At 46.0% G+C, this 18,767-nt stretch overlaps 1 protein-coding gene across 5 annotated transcripts in view; it reads left to right on the top strand.

Annotated features, from left to right (window-relative positions):
- The first annotated feature begins 597 nt into the window (after window positions 1–597).
- PEBP4 (phosphatidylethanolamine binding protein 4) overlaps window positions 598–18,767 on the top strand; it is a 215,770-nt gene continuing 197,600 nt past the window's right edge. For 2 of the 5 annotated variants that reach the window (XM_049631565.1, XM_049631564.1), the window contains exons 1-2: window positions 598–878; window positions 13,093–13,229. In XM_049631565.1, the coding sequence (XP_049487522.1) occupies window positions 13,099–13,229 (131 nt within the window). In that variant the 5' untranslated portion in view covers window positions 598–878; window positions 13,093–13,098. Of the gene's footprint in view, window positions 879–12,794; window positions 13,006–13,085; window positions 13,230–18,767 lie in introns of those variants that run through there. The other 3 variants (XM_049631567.1, XM_049631566.1, XM_049631568.1) reach the window with 3 other exon arrangements.

The following is an 18,767-nucleotide window of genomic DNA, read 5'->3' as shown; positions in this document are numbered from 1 at the left end:
TGGAGCTTGCTTCCGATTCTGTGTCTCCCTCTCTCTCCGACCCTCCCCCCATTCATGCTCTGTCTCTCTCTGTCTCAAAAATAAATAAATGTTAAAAAAAAAATTTAAACAGCAGGAAACCCAAGTCCTGAAAGTCAGGGACTTGCGTTGGGCTTGAATACCTGTTACAGGAGCTTCAACTGCCCATTTTGGTGAAACACTACCTACTGAAAACAGTCTACATAGTCTTGGCAGCTCCTGGGCTTGAACAAGTGTTGTCCTTCTGCATTCCTCTGAGGCTCCAGGCTACACTCACTGGAGAAGAGGCTCTTACTCCACCCCAAGTAAGTTTCCCAATTCTGCCTCTCTACTTTCGGTGTCTGTGCCTTTTGCTCTACACTGTTTGTGTCTATCTGTGACTCTGGTCTCAATGGTTTCTCTCTTTATTCTTCCATAGCCATCTCTTTGTGCATCTATGGTGCCTCTTCAGCCTGTCTCACAGTGTATCCTGAAAGGTAGGAGAAATGGTAAGAGAATTGTCTCCAACTCCATGATTTTTGCTCTTGACTTTAGAATCCTTGGAAAAGGGAATGCTGGAAAACCCACCCATTCTTCTTTTCCTATTCTTACCCACTCCTCATGTTAGGTGCTTCCTGGAACTTCCTGGAACTTTCCCCAACTGCCTCCCCAACGGCCAACTGCTGCCTCCTCTCCTGGCACTCCAGGAGCCTCTCCCAAAACTCCCATATTCTCAACACTGGCAGACCCTGATCACCTTAAGGGCCCAATCTGTGGGGCATCCTGGAGGGAACTTGCTCCCCACCTTGTCCAGCCCAGAAACCTGCCAAGATTTATCACCTCCCTGCAGCCACTGCCCAATAGCTCCTACACTGCTCTGGGTAAGTGAAAGGGGCTCTTCACTCCGGTTGATGTGAGGAAGGGACTTTCCATAATGACCAGACAGACAGAGACAGAGAGAATGAGAAGTTCTCAGGGATGAGAACTGTGGCCTAGAGAATTTAAGAGAATTAGTGTTTAGGTCATATTTCCGATTTCTTTACCCTTGTATGGTTTGAGGCCATTACTCAGGGCATTTCTGCATGCTTGTGTTTGAGCATCAAACATTTCTCTAACTTTCCCAGAAAGGACTCCTTGGCACATTTCTCACTATTAGAGTCCTGGACTGGGATTAGCGTTACCGATTTCAGTTCAGCTAGGCCTTACTTCTAACAGACTTAGAAGTTTCTTTCCTTTGCGAGGTCCTGATTTCATCCTCCAAGGAAGAAGAATTCCTCTTTCTTCTCATGTGAAGACATGTGGGCAGAACTAGACATCCAATCTGTGCACCAAAGGAAGGGAGGAGGGTAAATCTGCAGCTCCAGTGGGCTCTACATTCAATGCTCACCTCCACGAGGACAGACAGAATATTCATTCTTCTGAGGATGATATGGCAGCAAATGAACCTGGAAAATGCTACCATTTCATAGCATATCTGGGCCTTTCCATTCTGTGGATGAAGTGAGTCATTAATACATACATCATAAGGCTGAGGCAGTGAGCTTATTAGGTCAACAGTTGGTTGCTGAGACCAACAAGCTGGGGTTCTCAGAGAGGAGACTTCATGTTCCTGGAGTGAAGTGGCCCAAGCCCCCAATTTCTGGTTGGAGGTCCAGCAGAAACCTTGGATAAAATGAGTGTTTGGGTCAGGGGCCAGAGCTGGGCTTATCTCATAGACACTCTCCTAGTTGCCTCACTCTTGGGAAACATAACTGCTAGAAAATTCAACTCTGGAGCTCTCTCTGCCACTGCCCCCTTGCTCCACCCCTGTCAATACCACCAGTTCCTGCATTTTCTGTTTGAGAAGTTAAAGATTTATAGTTCAAAACATGACTAGAAGGAGAGCAAGCATTTCTTAAAATAACAACAAAAGTTACATTCTGATACTTTTACATTCCAAGACAGTTTCCACATTGGTCATCTGAAATAAAAGTTACATAAGAAGCAAAATTTTCTAGTGGAGAACTAAAAGACTTTAGGAGACTTTGTGGTCCTTTTCTACTCTTTACATATGAAAGACAACAAAAGGCTAGAATATTCTGTTTGCAACATATTGTTTTTGAATGTGCGTGCTTGCTTATTTTTTAAGTGTCTACTCTATTAAAAGTACTGTGGGGGGTACAGAAACAATTAGGGTGCTCACAGGATGAAATATCTGCACAGGAAACTAAAACAGAAAGAAGGTATCACTGAATGCTATTAAGGGAGAAACAAACCCTGCCCCTGAAACTGAAGTGAGACACATATTAAATTCATGGAGGCCTATGTCCACCCTCTTTCCCTGATTTTCTTCCTTATTTATTTTTTAAAAAAATTGAATGTTTATTTATTTTTGATAGAACACAAGGCGGGGAGGAGAAGAGAAAGAGTGAGACACAGAATCTGAAACAGGCTTCAGGCTCTGAGCTGTCAGCACAGAGCCCGACGCGGGGCTCAAACACACAGACCATGAGATCATGGCCTGAGCTGAAGTCGGTCGCCCAGCTGCCCAGCCAGCCAACTGAGCCACCCAGGCTCCCCTCCTCCCTTATTTAAATGGTAATAGAGCACCTTCTGTTTCTCAGGCACTGTGCTAGGTGCCAGACACAGCACTTCACAGGACACATATGGTTCTTCCTCCGTAAAGGTAACAGTCTAGTGGTAGATAAGCACAAGTAAATGACAAATAAAAATGGCTGGATACATACTATCATGGTGGAAGACTGTATGTGGGTAGGAGAGGATATCTAAGAAGGTTCACTGAAGGAAGGTTCACTAATGTTTAAATAACACGTGAAGGATAAGCAAAAGCCATCTGGGTCATGTGGTGGAAGAGAATGGCTCTTCTTACAGAGAGAACAGCTTGTACAAAGGCATTAGAGTCAGAGAGAGTATAGCCAATTGGGAATGTGGAAAGTAGTCTACACAGGCTGATCAAGTGGTCTATACAGTGAGGAGAATGGATTAAGTCAGTTTTCTAAGGTGGGCTCTATAAATCACTGGTTCCTTGGTGTATTGTGTGTGTGCACTAAAATATATATAAAATTTACCATTTTAACTCTTTTTAATTACATTCACAATGTTGAGACTTTATCACCCTATGTATTTCCAAAACATTCATTACCCCAACAAAAAGTCTGTAACTATTAAGCAGTAACTCCTTATTGTGAGAAAATAAGTTTCTGTTGCTTAAGCCACCCAGTCTGTGATATGTGGCTATGGCAGCACTGACAAACTAATACATTCATCTTGTTCCAGATCTTCGGGAAAAATTTTTGAGTCTTTCACCATTGAGTATGATGTTAGCTATGGATAGTCCGTATATGGCCTTTATCATATTGAGGCTGTTGAGTTTTTATCAAGTTTTTATGGGTTTGTTGAGTGTTTATCAAGAAAGTTGTTGAATTTTGTCAAATGCTTTTTCTGCATCAAGTGAGATAATCATGTGGATTTTTTCCTTCATTCTGTCAATGTGGTGTATTATATTGGTTGATGTTCATGTGTTGAACCCTTCTTCCATTCCAGGAACAACTCTTACTTGGTCATGTTGTATAATCCTGTTAATATGCTTCTGAATGCAGTTTGCTAGGGTTTTTACATTAATATGCATAATGAATATTGGTCTTTAGTTTTCCTTTCTTGTAATGTCTTTGTCTGGTTTTGGTATTGGAGTAATGTTAGCCTGACAAAATTACTTAAGACATATTCCCTCCACTTTAATTTTTTGAGTTTGTAGTGACATGTTTTTATTCCCTTTTTATTTCTTTTTGGTATACTCTATGGGTATATTTTGTGGGTATCATGACTATCATATATAACAACTTAAAATTATAACAATCTAATTTAAATTGGTACCAGCTTACCTCCAATCGCAAAAGATAGCTACACTCCCCTACTTTATGTTACTGATGTTACAGATTATATTTTTATATATCTGTACACTAACAAAGATTTATAATTACTTTTGTGCATTTGTCTTTTAAATCCTATATTTTAAAAAAGTGGAGTTACAATGCAAAATTTATTGGCTTTTATGTTTGCCCATATATTTACCTCTACCTGAGATCTTTATATCTTTATCTAACATCAAGTTACTATCTACTGTCCTTTCATTTCAACCCAAATGACTCTTATTAGCATTTTTTTTTTGCAGGGAATCTCTAGTGGCAATGAATTCCCTCAGTTTTTGTTTAACTGGGAATGTCTTAATATCTCCCTCATTTTTTAAGGGCAGTTTTGCTGTATATAGAATTTTTGGTTGACAGGTTTCTTCTCTAAATATTTTAAATACAGTTAACCCTTAAATAACATGGGTTTGACCTTCATGGATCCACTTATTTGTGGATTTTTTTTCTCTTCCTTGTGGTTTTCTTAATAACATTTTCTTTTCTCTAGCTTACTTTATTGTAAGATTACAGTATGTAATATGTATAACATCGAAACTATGTGTTAACCAACTGTTTATGTTATCGGTAAGGGCTGTAGTCAACGGTAGGCTATTAGTACTTAAGTTTTTTTGGGGGGGGGTGTTCAAAAGTTATATGCAGATATTTGACTGCATGGGGGTCAGTGCACCTAACCCCTCTGTTGCTCGAAGGTCAACTGTATATCATCCCAATGCCTTCAGCCTCCAGGGTTTCTTCTGAGAAATCAGTTGTCAGTCTTGCAGAGGATACCTTGTACATGACATGTCCCTTTTATCTTGCTGGTTTCAAGATTCATTTTTTGGCTTTTAACAGTTTGATTATGTATCTTGGTATGAGTGTGTTTTAGTTTATTCTACTTTGTGTTTCTTGAGCTCTTTGTGTTTGCAGATTCATGTGTTTAATCAAATTTGGGAAGTTTTTGGCCATTATTTCTTCAAATAATCCATCTGCTCCCTTCTCTCTTTTCTCCTTCTGGAACTCTCATAATGCATACACCGGTCTACTTGATGGTATCCCATGGGTCTTTTAAGCTCTGTTCATTTTTTTTTCATTGTTTTTTCTTTTTGCTCCTGATCCCAAACTCAATAATTTCAGCATTCTTATCTTTAAATTTATGGATTACTTTTTTTCTCCCTGTTCAAATAAGCTATTGAACCCCTATAGTAAATTTATCACTCAGTTATTTTATTTTTTTATCTCTATAATTTGTTTTGTTGGTTTTTATAATTTCTAAACTTTGTTGATATTCTGATTTTGTTCATATACTGTTTCACTGTCTTCCTGATTTCCTTTAGTTATTGATTCATGTTTTTCTTTAGCTCTTTGAGTATATTTAAGACAGTTATTTTAAAGTCTTTAATAAGTTTGATGTGTGAGCTTTCTCAGGGACTGTTTATGTCAACTTATTTTATTCCTTTGAATGGGCTACATTTTATTGTTCTTTGTGATTTTTCTGTCGTTGTTGAAAGTTGGGTATTTGAAAGAAGCAGCCACTTTCCCCAGTCTTTTCAGACTGGCTATGTGCCAGAGAAGACCTTCACTGATTAGGTGGGCATGGTCTGGGCCCAGGGGTGAGCCCAAGATGAGAACTTTAGACCTTCTCTGTTTTTTTTTCTGAGCATGTGTCTTGGCTGGACATGAATGTGGCTTTCTCAATTCCCCCATATACACAGCTTCTTTTAAATGTTGTAATTTCCCCCCAGGAATCTCACCCTAGCTTCTTTTGGGGACTTATATTGTCCTTTAGATGTCTTCATCAATAATGTCTTGCCCCAAGTATCTGAAGATCTGTAGTATCCCTGCAGTTTTCATAAACAATTTCCACTCCTTACTCTCCCTGAGATCTCAGTTAGACAAAACAGAGACCAGTACTTCAGGCAATCCCTAGACAGGTTAGAACACTGCAGTAAGGTTTTCTTTGCTCCCTCTGATTTCTCTTATTTGAGAGAGGAAATTGGTAACTGGGCTTCAGTGTCCTCTAAACCAAGACTGGATTATTCTGGGGACAGTGTAGGGGCAAAGACAAGTGAAAATGCCATGTAATTTCTTACCATATTGAAGGCAACGCTTCCTTGACTGAGAATTCACTTGGTTGCTCTCGACCTTTGACTGTTTTCCAGAGCTCACAGCTCAGCCAGCTTTGGGAGTTTAATTTGTTTTGTTAGTTAGCTGGTTTGGTTTTGGGTTGTGTGTGCATGTGTGTGTGTGTTTTGAAGTTTCCATAGAGGAATGAGAGCTTGGAGCTTCCCAGTACATCATCTTGCTGATGTGACCTGGCTGTTTTTTCTTTAAACAGCATTATTAAGATATATTTCACATACCACACAGTTCACCAAATTGTATGGTATAATTTAAATATGTATAATTTAATGTTTTTTAAAGTGTATAATTCAATGGTTTTTAGTATATTTACAGAAATGTGCTATCACCACTACAATGTTAGAACATTTTCATCACCTCCAAAAGAAACCCTATACCCTTCAGCTATCACCCCCATCTCCCCTATTCACTCACCTGCCCACCCACAGCTCTAGGCAACCACTAATCAATTTTCTGTCCATGTATATATACCTGTTCTGGACATTTCATATAAAAAGAATCATACAATATGTGTTCTTTTGTGACAGGCTTCTTTCACTTAGCACAATATTTCCCCACATTCCCCTGCCCCAGGGTCTGTAGAAGGCACAAGGTACTGAGAAGATAAGTGGGAGTGGTGAGCAGCAAGGGTACACAGTGGAGCAGGCAGACTGGTTCAAAACTGGAGTTACATCCAACAGCCACAACATGAAGAAGATGGAAAAAAAGATGGTGTGAGTGAATAGTAGAAACAAAGAATCACAGGAAACTAAGCACCAGAGAGAAGCAAGTCAGAATAAGTAAAGAAAAAGGACAGTGGTCAAGGGATTGGAGTTCAGAATAAGATGAAAGACTGAGTGTCGTGGGAATAGCAAAGTGAGAGAAAAAGAAGAGGTTGTTATCAGAATAGCTTCTTGAATTTAAGATTTTAGGGATGGAATGTTTTTTAGTGATGACAGTGTCCAAGAAGTTGCCATCAGAAAAGAGGTTGGAGAGGAGGGCACAGAAGGTGTTGGAAGAGGATATGGATGTCACCCAGTGTTGACATCAAGACTTGGAACAGGGGGAAAGTTTCCATGCCAAGTAACAATGTCTTCAGTGAGGAGGAGTGATAGGAAGGCAGATAATACCAATTAGGATTGATTCAGATGGAGTAAGCCTCAAGAAGTGTAGATTTTGACAAGAGGACTGAGGAGTCATGGTATAGAAGCAGCAATGGGGAATGAACAGCTAGTCAATCTTACCTCCCAGTCCCCAGACATGTCGGGGGTGAGAAACTGTGCATTCCACACTTTGAAGAACTTCAAGAGAAGCAACTTTTCAAGGGTCAGGGAGATTCGGGTTATGGCAAGAGGTGGAGGTGAAGGGATATCAATGGGGAAAGCAAAGTCGTTTCAGCAAATGATGTTGGGCCAATTGGATAGCTACATGCAAAAGAGTGAAATTGGACCTCTGTCTAACACAACATATAAAAATTAAGTCACAATGGATTGATGATGTAAATGTAAGAGCTAAGATTGGAAAACTTTTGGAAGAAAACGTAGGGGAAAATCTTCATGACATTGGATTTGTGATAATTTCTTGGATATGACACCAAAAGCACAGACAACAAAAGAAAAGATAGATAAACCATACTTCACTGAAATTAAAAACTTTTCTGCATCATAGTACACAATCAAGAAAATAAAAAGACGACCCATAGAAGGGGAGAAAATGTTTACAAATCAAATATCTGGTGAAGGCCTATGATTTTTGGCACCAATCCCAATGTGTGAGTTTTTTCTCTACATCAAGAAATTCTCTAACACTAGCTGGATGTCCTACAATTCAACTCAGTTCTGACACTATTTACCTGGAGATAGCATTAGATCCCACAGGATAAGGGGCTTGGTCCTACAAGACTGTTCCCTTACCCTCAGGTGCCAATTGTAACTCCAGACTATTACCTGAGCTTCTGGCCTACCAGCTGTAGATTAGAGGTTCCGACAACCCCCTCCCTGGGTTCAATTAATTTGTTAGAGTGGCTCACAGAACTCAGAGAAACATTTGACTTAACTAGATTACTAGTTTATTACAAAAGGATGTAACTCAGAAACAGCCAGGTAGAAGAGATGCATAGGTCAAGGTATGTAAGAAGGGGCACAGAGCTATTCTCTCTGAGTTGTATCCTTTCCCCAAATCTCCAAGTGTTCACTAACCTGGAAGCTCTCCTCACCTCTATCCTTTTGAGTTTTTAATGGAGGTCTCATTACATAGGTATGATTGACTAAATCACTGGACATTGATGATTGATTCCACTTCCAGCGCCCCTCCCCTCCCTGAAGGTGGAGAAGGAGAATTAAAAGTCCCAAACCTCCAATCATATGGTTGATTTCACTGGCAACCAGCCCCCATCTTTTTAGGTGCTTTCCAAAAGTTACCTCATTACCATATAATTAGGTATGGTTGAAAAGGGGTTATTATGAATGTCAAGACATCTTTATCACTCTTATCACTTAGGAAATTCCAAGGGTTTTAGAAGCTCTGTGCAAAAAAATGAGATGAATATCAAATATATATTTTTTATAAATCACAGTGTCTAATATCCAAAATATATAAAGAACTTGTCTAACTCAACAATAAAAAGATAACCTATTTGAAAAGTGGCAAAGGATTTGAATGGATATTTCTCTAAAGAAGATACATAAATAGGCAAAAACTCATGAAAAGATGTTCTACATCATTAGTCATCAGGAAAATGCAAATCAAAACCACATGTAATACCATTTCATGCCCACTCAGATCACTATAATCAAAAAGAAACAATAAGGAGTCCTAGTGAGGATGTGAAGAAATTGGAACCTTCCTTGCTAGTAGAAAGATAAAATATAATGGCCACTTTGGGAGACAGACTGGTAGTTCCTCAAAATGTTATACATGGAATTGTCATATGAGCCAACAATTCTACTCCTGGGCATAACTCAAGAAAATTGAAAGCATATTTTCACACACAAAAACATGTCTACAAATGTTTATAATAGCATCGTTCATAATAGCCCCAAATAACTCAATGTCCATCAACTGATGAGTGGGTAAATAAAACGTGGCATATCCATACAATGGAATATTAATTCAGCTATAAAAGATAACGAAGTACTGACAACATGGATGAACCTTGAAAACATGCTGGGTGAAAGAAGCTGGTCACAAGAGAACACATACACAGTTGATCCTTGAACGGCATCGGTTTGAACTGCATGGGTCTACCTATATGTGATTTGTTTACAGTACAGGCCTACAAATGTATTTTCTCTTTCTTACGATTTTCTTAATAATGTTTTCTTTTCTCTAGCTTACTGTACTGTAAGAATACATGTAACACAAAATATGTGTTAATCAACGATTTATGTTATCAGCAAGGCTTCCAGACAACAGTAGGCTCTCGGTAGTCAAATTTGGGGGGAGTCAAAAGTTATACACAGATTTTCAACTGCACAGGGGATTGGCATCCCTAATTCCCATGCTGTTCAAGGGTCAACTGTAGTATGATTCCATTTATATGAAACATCCAGAATAGGCAAATCCTCAAAGGTAGAGAGAGTAGATTAGTGACCCGGGGGACTGGGAGAGGAAGGAATGGGGACTAACTGCTAATAAGTTCTGCTTTGGGGCTTCTTTTGGGGGTGATGAAAATGTTCTGGAATTAGATAGTGATGATGGTTGTGCTACTTTGTGATGGTTGCACAACCTTTAGTGATTTCTATACTAAAACCACTGAATTGTACTTGTTAAAAGGGTGGATCTTATGGTTTGTGAATCTCAATTTCTTAATGAAAACGGAAGGAAAAGCGCGAGGGGGAATTCAGTAACTGCAGTTCAGAGATTTCAGAGCACATATGGAAAGGTTTTGGAGGGAGGGAAAGCATGAGTGGCTGTCTGGATAAAGAAGGAAGGTAACATCTGGGCAGTGATGGGGGTGAGGGGCTGTTAGGCACAGGAGGCTTGGAAGGATAGAAGGGGGTGGGGGTCAAGACTTCTAGGAGCACTGGCCCAGCAGATTCCTGGGTTTGGAGGGATCAAGGCATCTCAGGAAGTCAACAGCCTCTGCCTACCTGATAGTGTTTGGATGTAGTCCCAGCCCTGGTGACTAAAGGAAGAGAAGGGGACTCCCAGGGTGGCCACCTCAGGATCTAGAGATGGGAGTTTCCAGAAATAAGGCTGTAGAGAAAAACATCCTGGCAATGGGAAAGAGACACAGCACCTTCCTGGGCTTGAATGTGGTTCCTAGATCTTGGACTCCACATTTGAAGTGAAGTTCTGTGAATCCCCAAGAGAAAGATCAGATTCGAAAATACCGAGAACCACTGCACTCTGTCAGATCTCTTTGCAAAAACAAGCAGAGAAGGTTAGATAAATAATCAAACGGGATCCAGGGCCAGGCGCCAACTTGAGTGGTTATTTCCTGCTGATGTTTATTGAGTTAGGAGCTATTAAGTGAAAATAGGACTGTCAGAAACAGAGGTGGTGGGTTTGTCAGGCATTCAAACAGTAATTTATTAGACATCTAGACTCACCAGGCACTGTGCTGGGAATGCTGGACGCAAACTCAGTACAGCCTCCACGAAGCTTGTAGATTGAAGGGCGGGGGAACCACAAGCAAATCTTTAAGCAAGTAATTACAAAAGAATTCATTGCAAGCATATAAGCACAAGGAAAGGAATAAGGAGCTATGATTCTGTATAACAGGAATTTAACGGAAGCTAGGTGTCAGGGCATTTCTCCCAAGAAATGGCATTTTGACTATCCACCAAAAGGGAGTGGGAAGTGAGGGCGGTGCAGAGGAAGGCCCTGGGGCAGGAAGGAGCTGGAGGGATGAGCGGGAGTTAAACCTCAAGCAGCGGAGAGTAGAGAGTCACAGCTAGAGAAGCAGGAGGAGCCAGATCATGCAGGCATAGGAGATTCTGGGCTTTGTTCCAAGAACACAGGGAATAGAGGGGGGCAACAGAAGGGAAAGAAGGGCGACAGCCAAGCTCCAAGAGGGGGCAGTAGAGGAGTGGTTAATGGTTAAGAAGCAAGTAGTCTGGAAGCAGATGGCATGGGTTCAAATCCCAGGTCTTCCACTTATGACTCATGTGACCAAGGTCCAAGTTAGCTAACCTATCTGTACCTCAGTCTCCTCCTCTGTAAAATGGGATAAGAATAGCACCTACTCCAAAGGATCATATCATAAGGATTCAATGATAAAAGCTTGCCACATACTGAGTAAGGAAGCATTGCTGACCTGAGCAGACTCAGCAGGAGCAACCCTACCCTGGGGACTCTTCCCCACCTCCAGACGGTGTTTTTTTGTTTTTTTTTTGTTTTTTTTTTTTTTGGTACTAAGAGCTATTGGTATTGAGGAAAGTTTTGGCTTCTCTAGCGGCTGCCACTTTGAAGATCAGAGTCTCTTGGCCTTTGAAGACCATTCTGGCAGCATTGTCCTTGTGGCTCTGGCTATCCTGTGAGCTCTATGAGAACAGGGGCCATGCTGTCCCTACACCATAGAGCAGACACAGGGCCTGGCACATGGGAGGTGCTCAGTACCTGATAGCGAAATGGATTGGGAATGCATACACGATCGAGCATTCCGTAGGTGAGGTCATCCCTCACTGAGGGCCTTAACGTAATTTGTTCAATTCCATTCTCACCGCCATCCTGTGAGGAGGCTACTAGGAGACACCTCCAGTAGGGAAGATCTGGGGAATGAGTCCTCTGTGGGGGAGCTGTAGTCATACATCAGGGACTCTAATGATTGAGAAATGTGTTTAACTAATAGCCCCCAAGAAGAGCTTTTTGCTAGAAGTTGGGATCCTGGATGCAGGAATTCAATTGGAAAGCCAGCTATGCTGAAATAGTTTCTCTAAAGCTTAAGCTGTGTAAACTTCATAGCTATGATCTCATCTTCCTTAGCAAGGCACGGGAGCGACGGGTCATTATACTTGTTTTTATGAAAGGGAGAAATGGAGCATCTTAGAGAGCCATAGTCCCCACTCCCCTACCCAAGGAGCCTGGCGGGGCTCAGAGCAGAACACGGGAGTCCTCAGTTCCCAGCTGCTAGAACATTCCCCAGCACACCCCCACACCCCATCTCAGAGAAGACAGAGCACAGATCAACTGGAAAGGCCGTGGGAGAACTGCCTGTGATCTTCCCCTGCCCTCTCTGGTTCCAATCAGAGTCCCACACACAACTTCCTACAGGCTGCTCCCCCCTTCCGCCCAGCCGGCACCTCACTGGCACCGTGCAAGCTGCTCCCTTCCCCAGCAGCCCTGCCGGTTCCTTCTCCGGAGACTATTATTTTGGGAGACTGCTGAGTTCAGCACTGCTGCAAGGTGCAGTCGGAGGAGCCCTTCTGTCCTCAGCTGGCCCTTTGGAGCTGGCCTCGGGGCCAGGGCGGCCCTAAGTGCGGCAGCCCTTCCTGCACAGGGTCACTGCACCCAACCACAGACCGTCCGTCAGCCCCAAGGCCGTCAAGGCAGGTGGCATGGGAACTGTGGGCAGGAGAAGCAGAGCTGTCTCCGGCGCACAGCCCAGCCCAACCCCTGCTCCTGGAAAAACAACCAAGGTCTTGCTCTTGCAGGCTCCCCGGAACCCGCCCCCAGCTTAAAGCCTGGGGTCATCAGCTTCCCAGAGTTTGCCTTAAAGCCAAAGAAGCAGGCTGGCCCATGGCCCACTGATCACACACGGGGCGAGTGGTGGGGGACAAGATGAGGATCTGGGTGGGGTGAGAGGCTTATATAAGCCCTTCTGCTTCGCAGCTTGCTCTCTGCCCTGGCAGCCGGGATTAGAGGACAGCAAAGCCTTGCTCTGACAGAGGAGGGGCCTCAGCCAGGACTGCAAATTGAGCCCGGGTTGGAGTAGGCCCAGGTCCTCCCAAGGTATTTGTGTCCGGGTGGCAGATTAGCTGCGGGAGCCCAGGCAGCTGCCTGCCCTTCTCCTTCTGCTTACCAGAGGTCCCTGTTCCTCCAAGTGAGTCCCCTGGGGATGGGGGCCACAGGGTGAGAAGGGCACCCGCTGCAGAGGGCCCCGCAGCTCTAAAAGTCCCTTGTGTTCCAGGTATCCATGGGCTGGACAATGAAGCTGGCCACGGCGGCACTGTTTCTGGGTCTCACAATGGTGGTCCCCGGGGACGAGGAGGACGGCGACATGTGTATGTACGAGGCCCTGTCTGACACCGATGCTGTCCTCTGCAAGTAAGGCTGGTGGGGCCCGGGAAGCAACCAGGCAGGGCAAAATGGGGGTTGAGATCTCCAGGAGGGGTGTTTGCAGAATCAGGGAGCGTTGTCTCCTAAGTGGCCTTCGTGGGCAGGTAGAAAATCACTGAGCCCTGGAGACCACCTCAATGGAGGCCAGCATTAAGGAAAGAACTGGAGACAGGCTCCTACCTTCCAGACGGTGGTCTCCCGGACCCAGAGGGTATATACAGATACAGTCAGCTCCCCTTTATACTCCAGGGGGGCCTCCAAACCTGAGGGGCTGGCCTCACCCTCCCTGCTGGCACCCAAGAGAGACCATCCCTCCCCACAGCCCAGAATGCTCCCTTCCCCCAACAAAGAAGCATTTTAAAGAACAGTGGCAGTCCACAGAGGGTGTGGGATTGGACGCTCCCTGTGTGAGAAGTGGCCGTTTGCTTTTCAGTATGGAGGCGCTGGGAGTGTGGGGCAGGTGGGCCTTTAAGGAGCATGGCCACTGGGTGTTGTCTAGAGAGGAGGCTGGGCCTCAGAGGCTGGCTTTTTCCCTTCTGAGGACCCAAGCTCCTCCTGCCTGTGTCAGAGTTCAGCTCTCTCCTCACTGACTGCCCGTTAGAAAAACCAGTCTTAATTGTCCTGGGCTCGTGGCTCGTCCTGAGGGCTGCCCAGGCCGCTTTGCTGCCAACCTCTCTGCCAGTTTGGTGACAAAGGAGCCTGGCATCCCACTGAAGCCATCGGAAGTGAGAGAGGAGGGAAGAACTCTTATTTCCTGCTCTGCCTCCTTGGGTACACTTGAATTCTTACAAATGTTAACTTTTAGAAAGATAAATACATGTTTTCCCTGAAAAAGTTAGGTAGTTAAAACCCCTCCCTCTCCCAAAAGCTAACACACATTTTGCTCTGTGCTCTTATCAGTACATTTCTAAAACTATGGCCAAACAGTTCTAAATGGAGTTTTGAGTGGGAGGAGCGAACACGGCTGCATCTCACATGTGGGCTCCAGTCCTCTAGGTACTCTGCTGAGCGGAGCCTTCCTGGGGGTGGGTAGCCGTTTAACTCTGGTAGGGCAGAAGATCAAGTCCCTGGAGGTCAGCTGGGCGGGGCCACAATAAGGCCCCATTATGGAGTGCCTCCGTGCCTCCCACGTTCACTGCGGCACACTTAGAAAATGACCATGTGCGTGGTCACTGGGGGCGGCCCACCTGGGCCCCGGCTGCCCTAGGCTCTGCCCTGCAGACATCCACACGCTGGTGCCCTGGGGGCCTGTGCACTATGGTACGCCTGAGGGCTCTGGGGCATCCATTGTATGCCAGGAGTTCCGCTGGTGCCTAGACTCCTTGGCTCATTTCGCTGTTATCACGAACCCACCAGGTACGTGTCACCATCCTCATATTGCAGACGAGGAATCCCCAAGATTGAAGAACCGGTCCACAGAGCTCACACACCTCGCCAGTGGCAGAGCCTGGATTCAGCCCCCCTTGTTTGGCTCTACACTCAATGCCCTTTCCCTACCCATCTTTGGAGCTTCTCAAACTCGAGTGAAGGGGAGCTGTCTCAGGGCACTTGGGCTGCTATAACAAAGTTCTAGGGCAAGGTGCCTTATGAACAGCAGAAATTTACTTCTCCTCCTGGAGGTTGGGAAGTCCCAGATCAAGGTGGCAGCAGTTTCCACGTCTGGTGAGAACCTGCTTCCTGATTCATAGATGGATGTCTTCCCACTGTCCCCTCACACAGTGGAAGGCCCCTCCCGGACGCCCCACCTCATAATGTCATCACACCAGGGGGCTGGGGTTCGGCATATGAATTCTGGGGGAGGGGCAACTGGAACTCACTCCATTACAGGAGGTGCTCTCAGGACTCCCTGGAGTCCACCAGGAGACCCCCAGCTTGAGAAACACAAACTTGCCACACTAAGGTTGTGTGCTAGGAAATGACTGGTTATAAACCGTCACTGCAAAAGGGGAGGTTTGTCTTTATTACCTCTGAAGGCCTTTGTTGGTAAAAGATCATCACTAACTGAGAACACATTATGGATACGTCAGACCCCTGAGGAGAGATCAGGATGTCCTGTGCCAGGGCCCCCTCACCTGACCTCTTCAAGAGATCTCCCCACCCCCCAAGAAGCCACTCCTCTCATTATTCGGTAGAGTCTAATAGAGAGAGAGAGAAAAATATATATATTATATATATATTTAGAGAGAGAGAGAGAGGGGGGTGCCTGGGTGTTTCAGTCGGTTAAATGTCCTACTTCAGCTCAGGTCATGATCTCACAGTTCATGGGTTCAAGCCCCGCATTGGGCTCTGTGCCGACAGCTCAGAGCCTGGAGCCTGCTTTGGATTCTGGGTCTCCCTCTCTCTCTGTTCCTCACCCGTTCGTTCTCTCTCTCTCTCTCAAAAATAAATAAACATTTAAAAAGTTTTTAGAGAGAGAGAACGCACACCTGACCACATGCACAAGTGGGGGAGGGGGGGGGGGGGGGGGAGGATCTTAAGCAGGCTCCGTGCTCAGTGCTGAGCCTGATGCAGGGCTGGATCCCAGGACTTTGGGATCATGACCTGAGCCCAAATCAAGAGTCAGACGCTCAACCAACTGAGCCACCCAGGCATCCCGAATAGGGAATTTTTGAAGTCAGGCCTTAACACCTGAGGGTATTAATCTAGAAAGGAGGAAATTCATGTACAGGGACAAGCAGTAGGAAGACACCGTTAAGGGAAAAGCTCTTCCAGGGTTACAGCTTACCGACCCCTGACAAAACCCTGAGATCAGAACTCAGGTTCAGTCTCAGCAGCGAGAGAACGACAGTCTAACCCACACCCTGTGGGTGCGTCTATTCAACAACGCCCTCCCGCTACGTCAGCTCCCCTGGCTGGGAGCCCCCCCTTCCCCCCCACCCTGCCAAAGCCCTCTGGCCTGTGCTGAAAGCCCCCCCCCCCAGAAGCTGCATCCCCACTCGAGGCAGGGGTTGCCTTTCTTTAACTTCACCACATCCCTTCTAGTGTTGTCCTGCACACTGCATGGAACGAGTCTAGCTCCTCTTCCTCTTTTTTTTTTTTTAATGTTTATTTATTTTTGAGAGACAGAGAGACAGAGCAAGAACAGGGGAGGGCAGAGACAGAGGGAGACACAGAATCTGAAGGGGGCTCCGGGCTCCGAGCTCTCAGCACAGAGCCTGATGCGGGGCTGGAACCCACGAACTGGGAGCTCATGACCTGCGCTGAAGTTGGACACGTAACTGAACCACCCAGGCGCCCCTAGTTTCTCTTCCTCTTGAGGCTCCTTCAGACATTGGGGGGTTACGCTGCCTGCCTCCACCCGCAGCTCTTCTCGGCTGGGCTCCCATCTTCATCGTCAGTTCCTCCTCGGGGGGCCTTGGTTCTGGGCCCCACTTCTGCGAGCAGAGGTTGGAGACAGACCCATTGCTCTTTTCCGAAGGTGGCGCCCCACACTTTGACACCGAGAACTGTGTGCCCACCGAGCCCCCTTGGACCTCTGTCCAGGTGGCCTCACCTCCATGGGCCTGCTTGTCAACCTCACTTTTAGGCCACTGGAATTCTGAGCCCTTTCCACAGGTATAGCCCCGGAGCCATCTCTCTCTGATCCGCGTCTTACAAAGCTGAGGGGACTTGGGTCACTACTAGTCGGAAGCCTGGAGACACGGAGTGACTCCCTAGGGAAGCCGTGTGGCACAGCAGATGGCAGACAAGCCGCTGGAGTAGTTCTCCACCGCTGCACAAGTCACCCCAAACGTGGCGGCCACTCACACTTGTGTCCCATTTGCTCTGGGCAGCGCCCGGCTGGGCAGCAAGGGCTCACCCGCGGCCGCGGCCTCGTCTGCAGAGCGGACTGGCTGGGGCGGGGTGCTCTGCTCCCGAGCTCGCTAATGTGGGTGTTGACAGGCCTCGGGCCCTTGCCATGTGGCCTCTCCGTGGGGCTGTTCACCACACAGCGGAGGCTTCCCACAGAGCCAGGATCTCAGGGGCAGAGCCTGTGAGACAAGCCACAGTCTTCTTATAACGTGATCTTGGAAGTGACATCCCGCGCTGCTGCCGGATCTGCTCTGTTAGAATCAAGTCACTAAATCCAGCCCCCGTTCAAGGGGAGGGAGGGGTCCCACTAGGGTGGGAGGACCAGGAGGTGGGGATCTCTGGGGACATGATGCTGGCTGCCTGCCACACCAACGATGAGACCCTGTGCTAGTTCCTTAACTTTCTTTTGGGCCTCGGTTTACTCATTTGGGAGATAAGAATAATGATAACAGCCGCTTTGAGGCGTGGTAGGAAATGAAATAATGCCCATCATGCCATTCCCTTCCCTCCACCCCATCCCCCACCCTGCCCCCAAAGCAATGTGAGATAGTGACCACGCTGGGACCAGAGCCCCTGCCCCTTCCCCCGTCCTCTCAGGTGCCTCTTGGTCTTGTGAAGTTGACCAGGAAATGTCCCAAATCTGGGGATGGAAATAGAATGTGTCCCATGTGAAGTACCCCACGAGCAGGAAGGGCACTGCAGGAAGATGGCACAAGGTGTCAAGTGTATTCTAACTAAGTTTAATTTTGGATTCAGTTCATCTCAGGCCTGTCCAGATCTTTCTTTAGGCTGATTTGATCATCTGTTACTTTTTGTTTTTATGTTTATTTATTTTTGAGGGAGGGAGAGAGCGCGAGGGGCAGAGAGAGGGAGACACAGAATCCCAAGTAGGCTCCGGGCTCTGAGCTGTCATCACAGAGCCCGACGCAGAACTTGAACTCATGAACTGTGAGATCATGACCTGAGTCAGAGTCGGACGCTTAACCAACAGAGCCACGCAGGCACTCCAATCATCTGTTAGTTTTTTTTTTCTTTTTAACATTTATTCATGTTTTTTGAAAGGCAGAGAGAGACAGAGCGCGAATGGAGGAGGGGCAAAGAGAGAGGGAGACACAGAAACAGAAGCAGGCTCCAGGCTCTGAACTGTCAGCACAGAGCCCAATGCGGGGCTCAAATTCACAGACCGTGAGATCATGACCTAAGGGGAAGTCGGCCACTTAACCGACTGAGCCACCCAGGCGACCCCCGTCTGTTAATTTTAATCAACGACCAATTTGATCGTTGTTATTAATCAACTTTGTGCCACTCACAATTCAAATAAATTTGCCTTCTGTGTCCTGATCCAAGCCTTTGGTAAAACTGCTGAACAGAACAGAGGCCTGCACATGGCCCCCTGGCATGGCCTGCTGTGTGGAGTAACATGTAGTTTTCAGATGCTGGGCTGGCAGCGCCCTGTGGTGTGACAGGGGCTGGCGGCAGGGACCTAATCCCTGGTCCCCTGGCACCTACCCTTTAGGCCCACTCGCCAAACGTCAGCTTGCTGATTTTGATTAACTGTTTAAACATTTGCAGCAATTCTACCAGGATAAAATAAGTAAACCCATTCGTTTCCTGGGAGAGGCCTCTGTGTTCCTCCATTTCCATCCTGCCTGCCCCGTGGCCTTTCCCAGTCCGGGCTATGTGCTGACTCTCCAACTCTCTGCCAGTGGAGGGTCCCCTCTCTCAGCCTTGGGT

Source organism: Panthera uncia, chromosome B1 (assembly GCF_023721935.1).
Source record: "Panthera uncia isolate 11264 chromosome B1, Puncia_PCG_1.0, whole genome shotgun sequence".
NCBI classification, from domain to species: Eukaryota; Metazoa; Chordata; class Mammalia; order Carnivora; family Felidae; genus Panthera; species Panthera uncia.
This window is presented reverse-complemented; position numbering and strand designations above follow the sequence as displayed.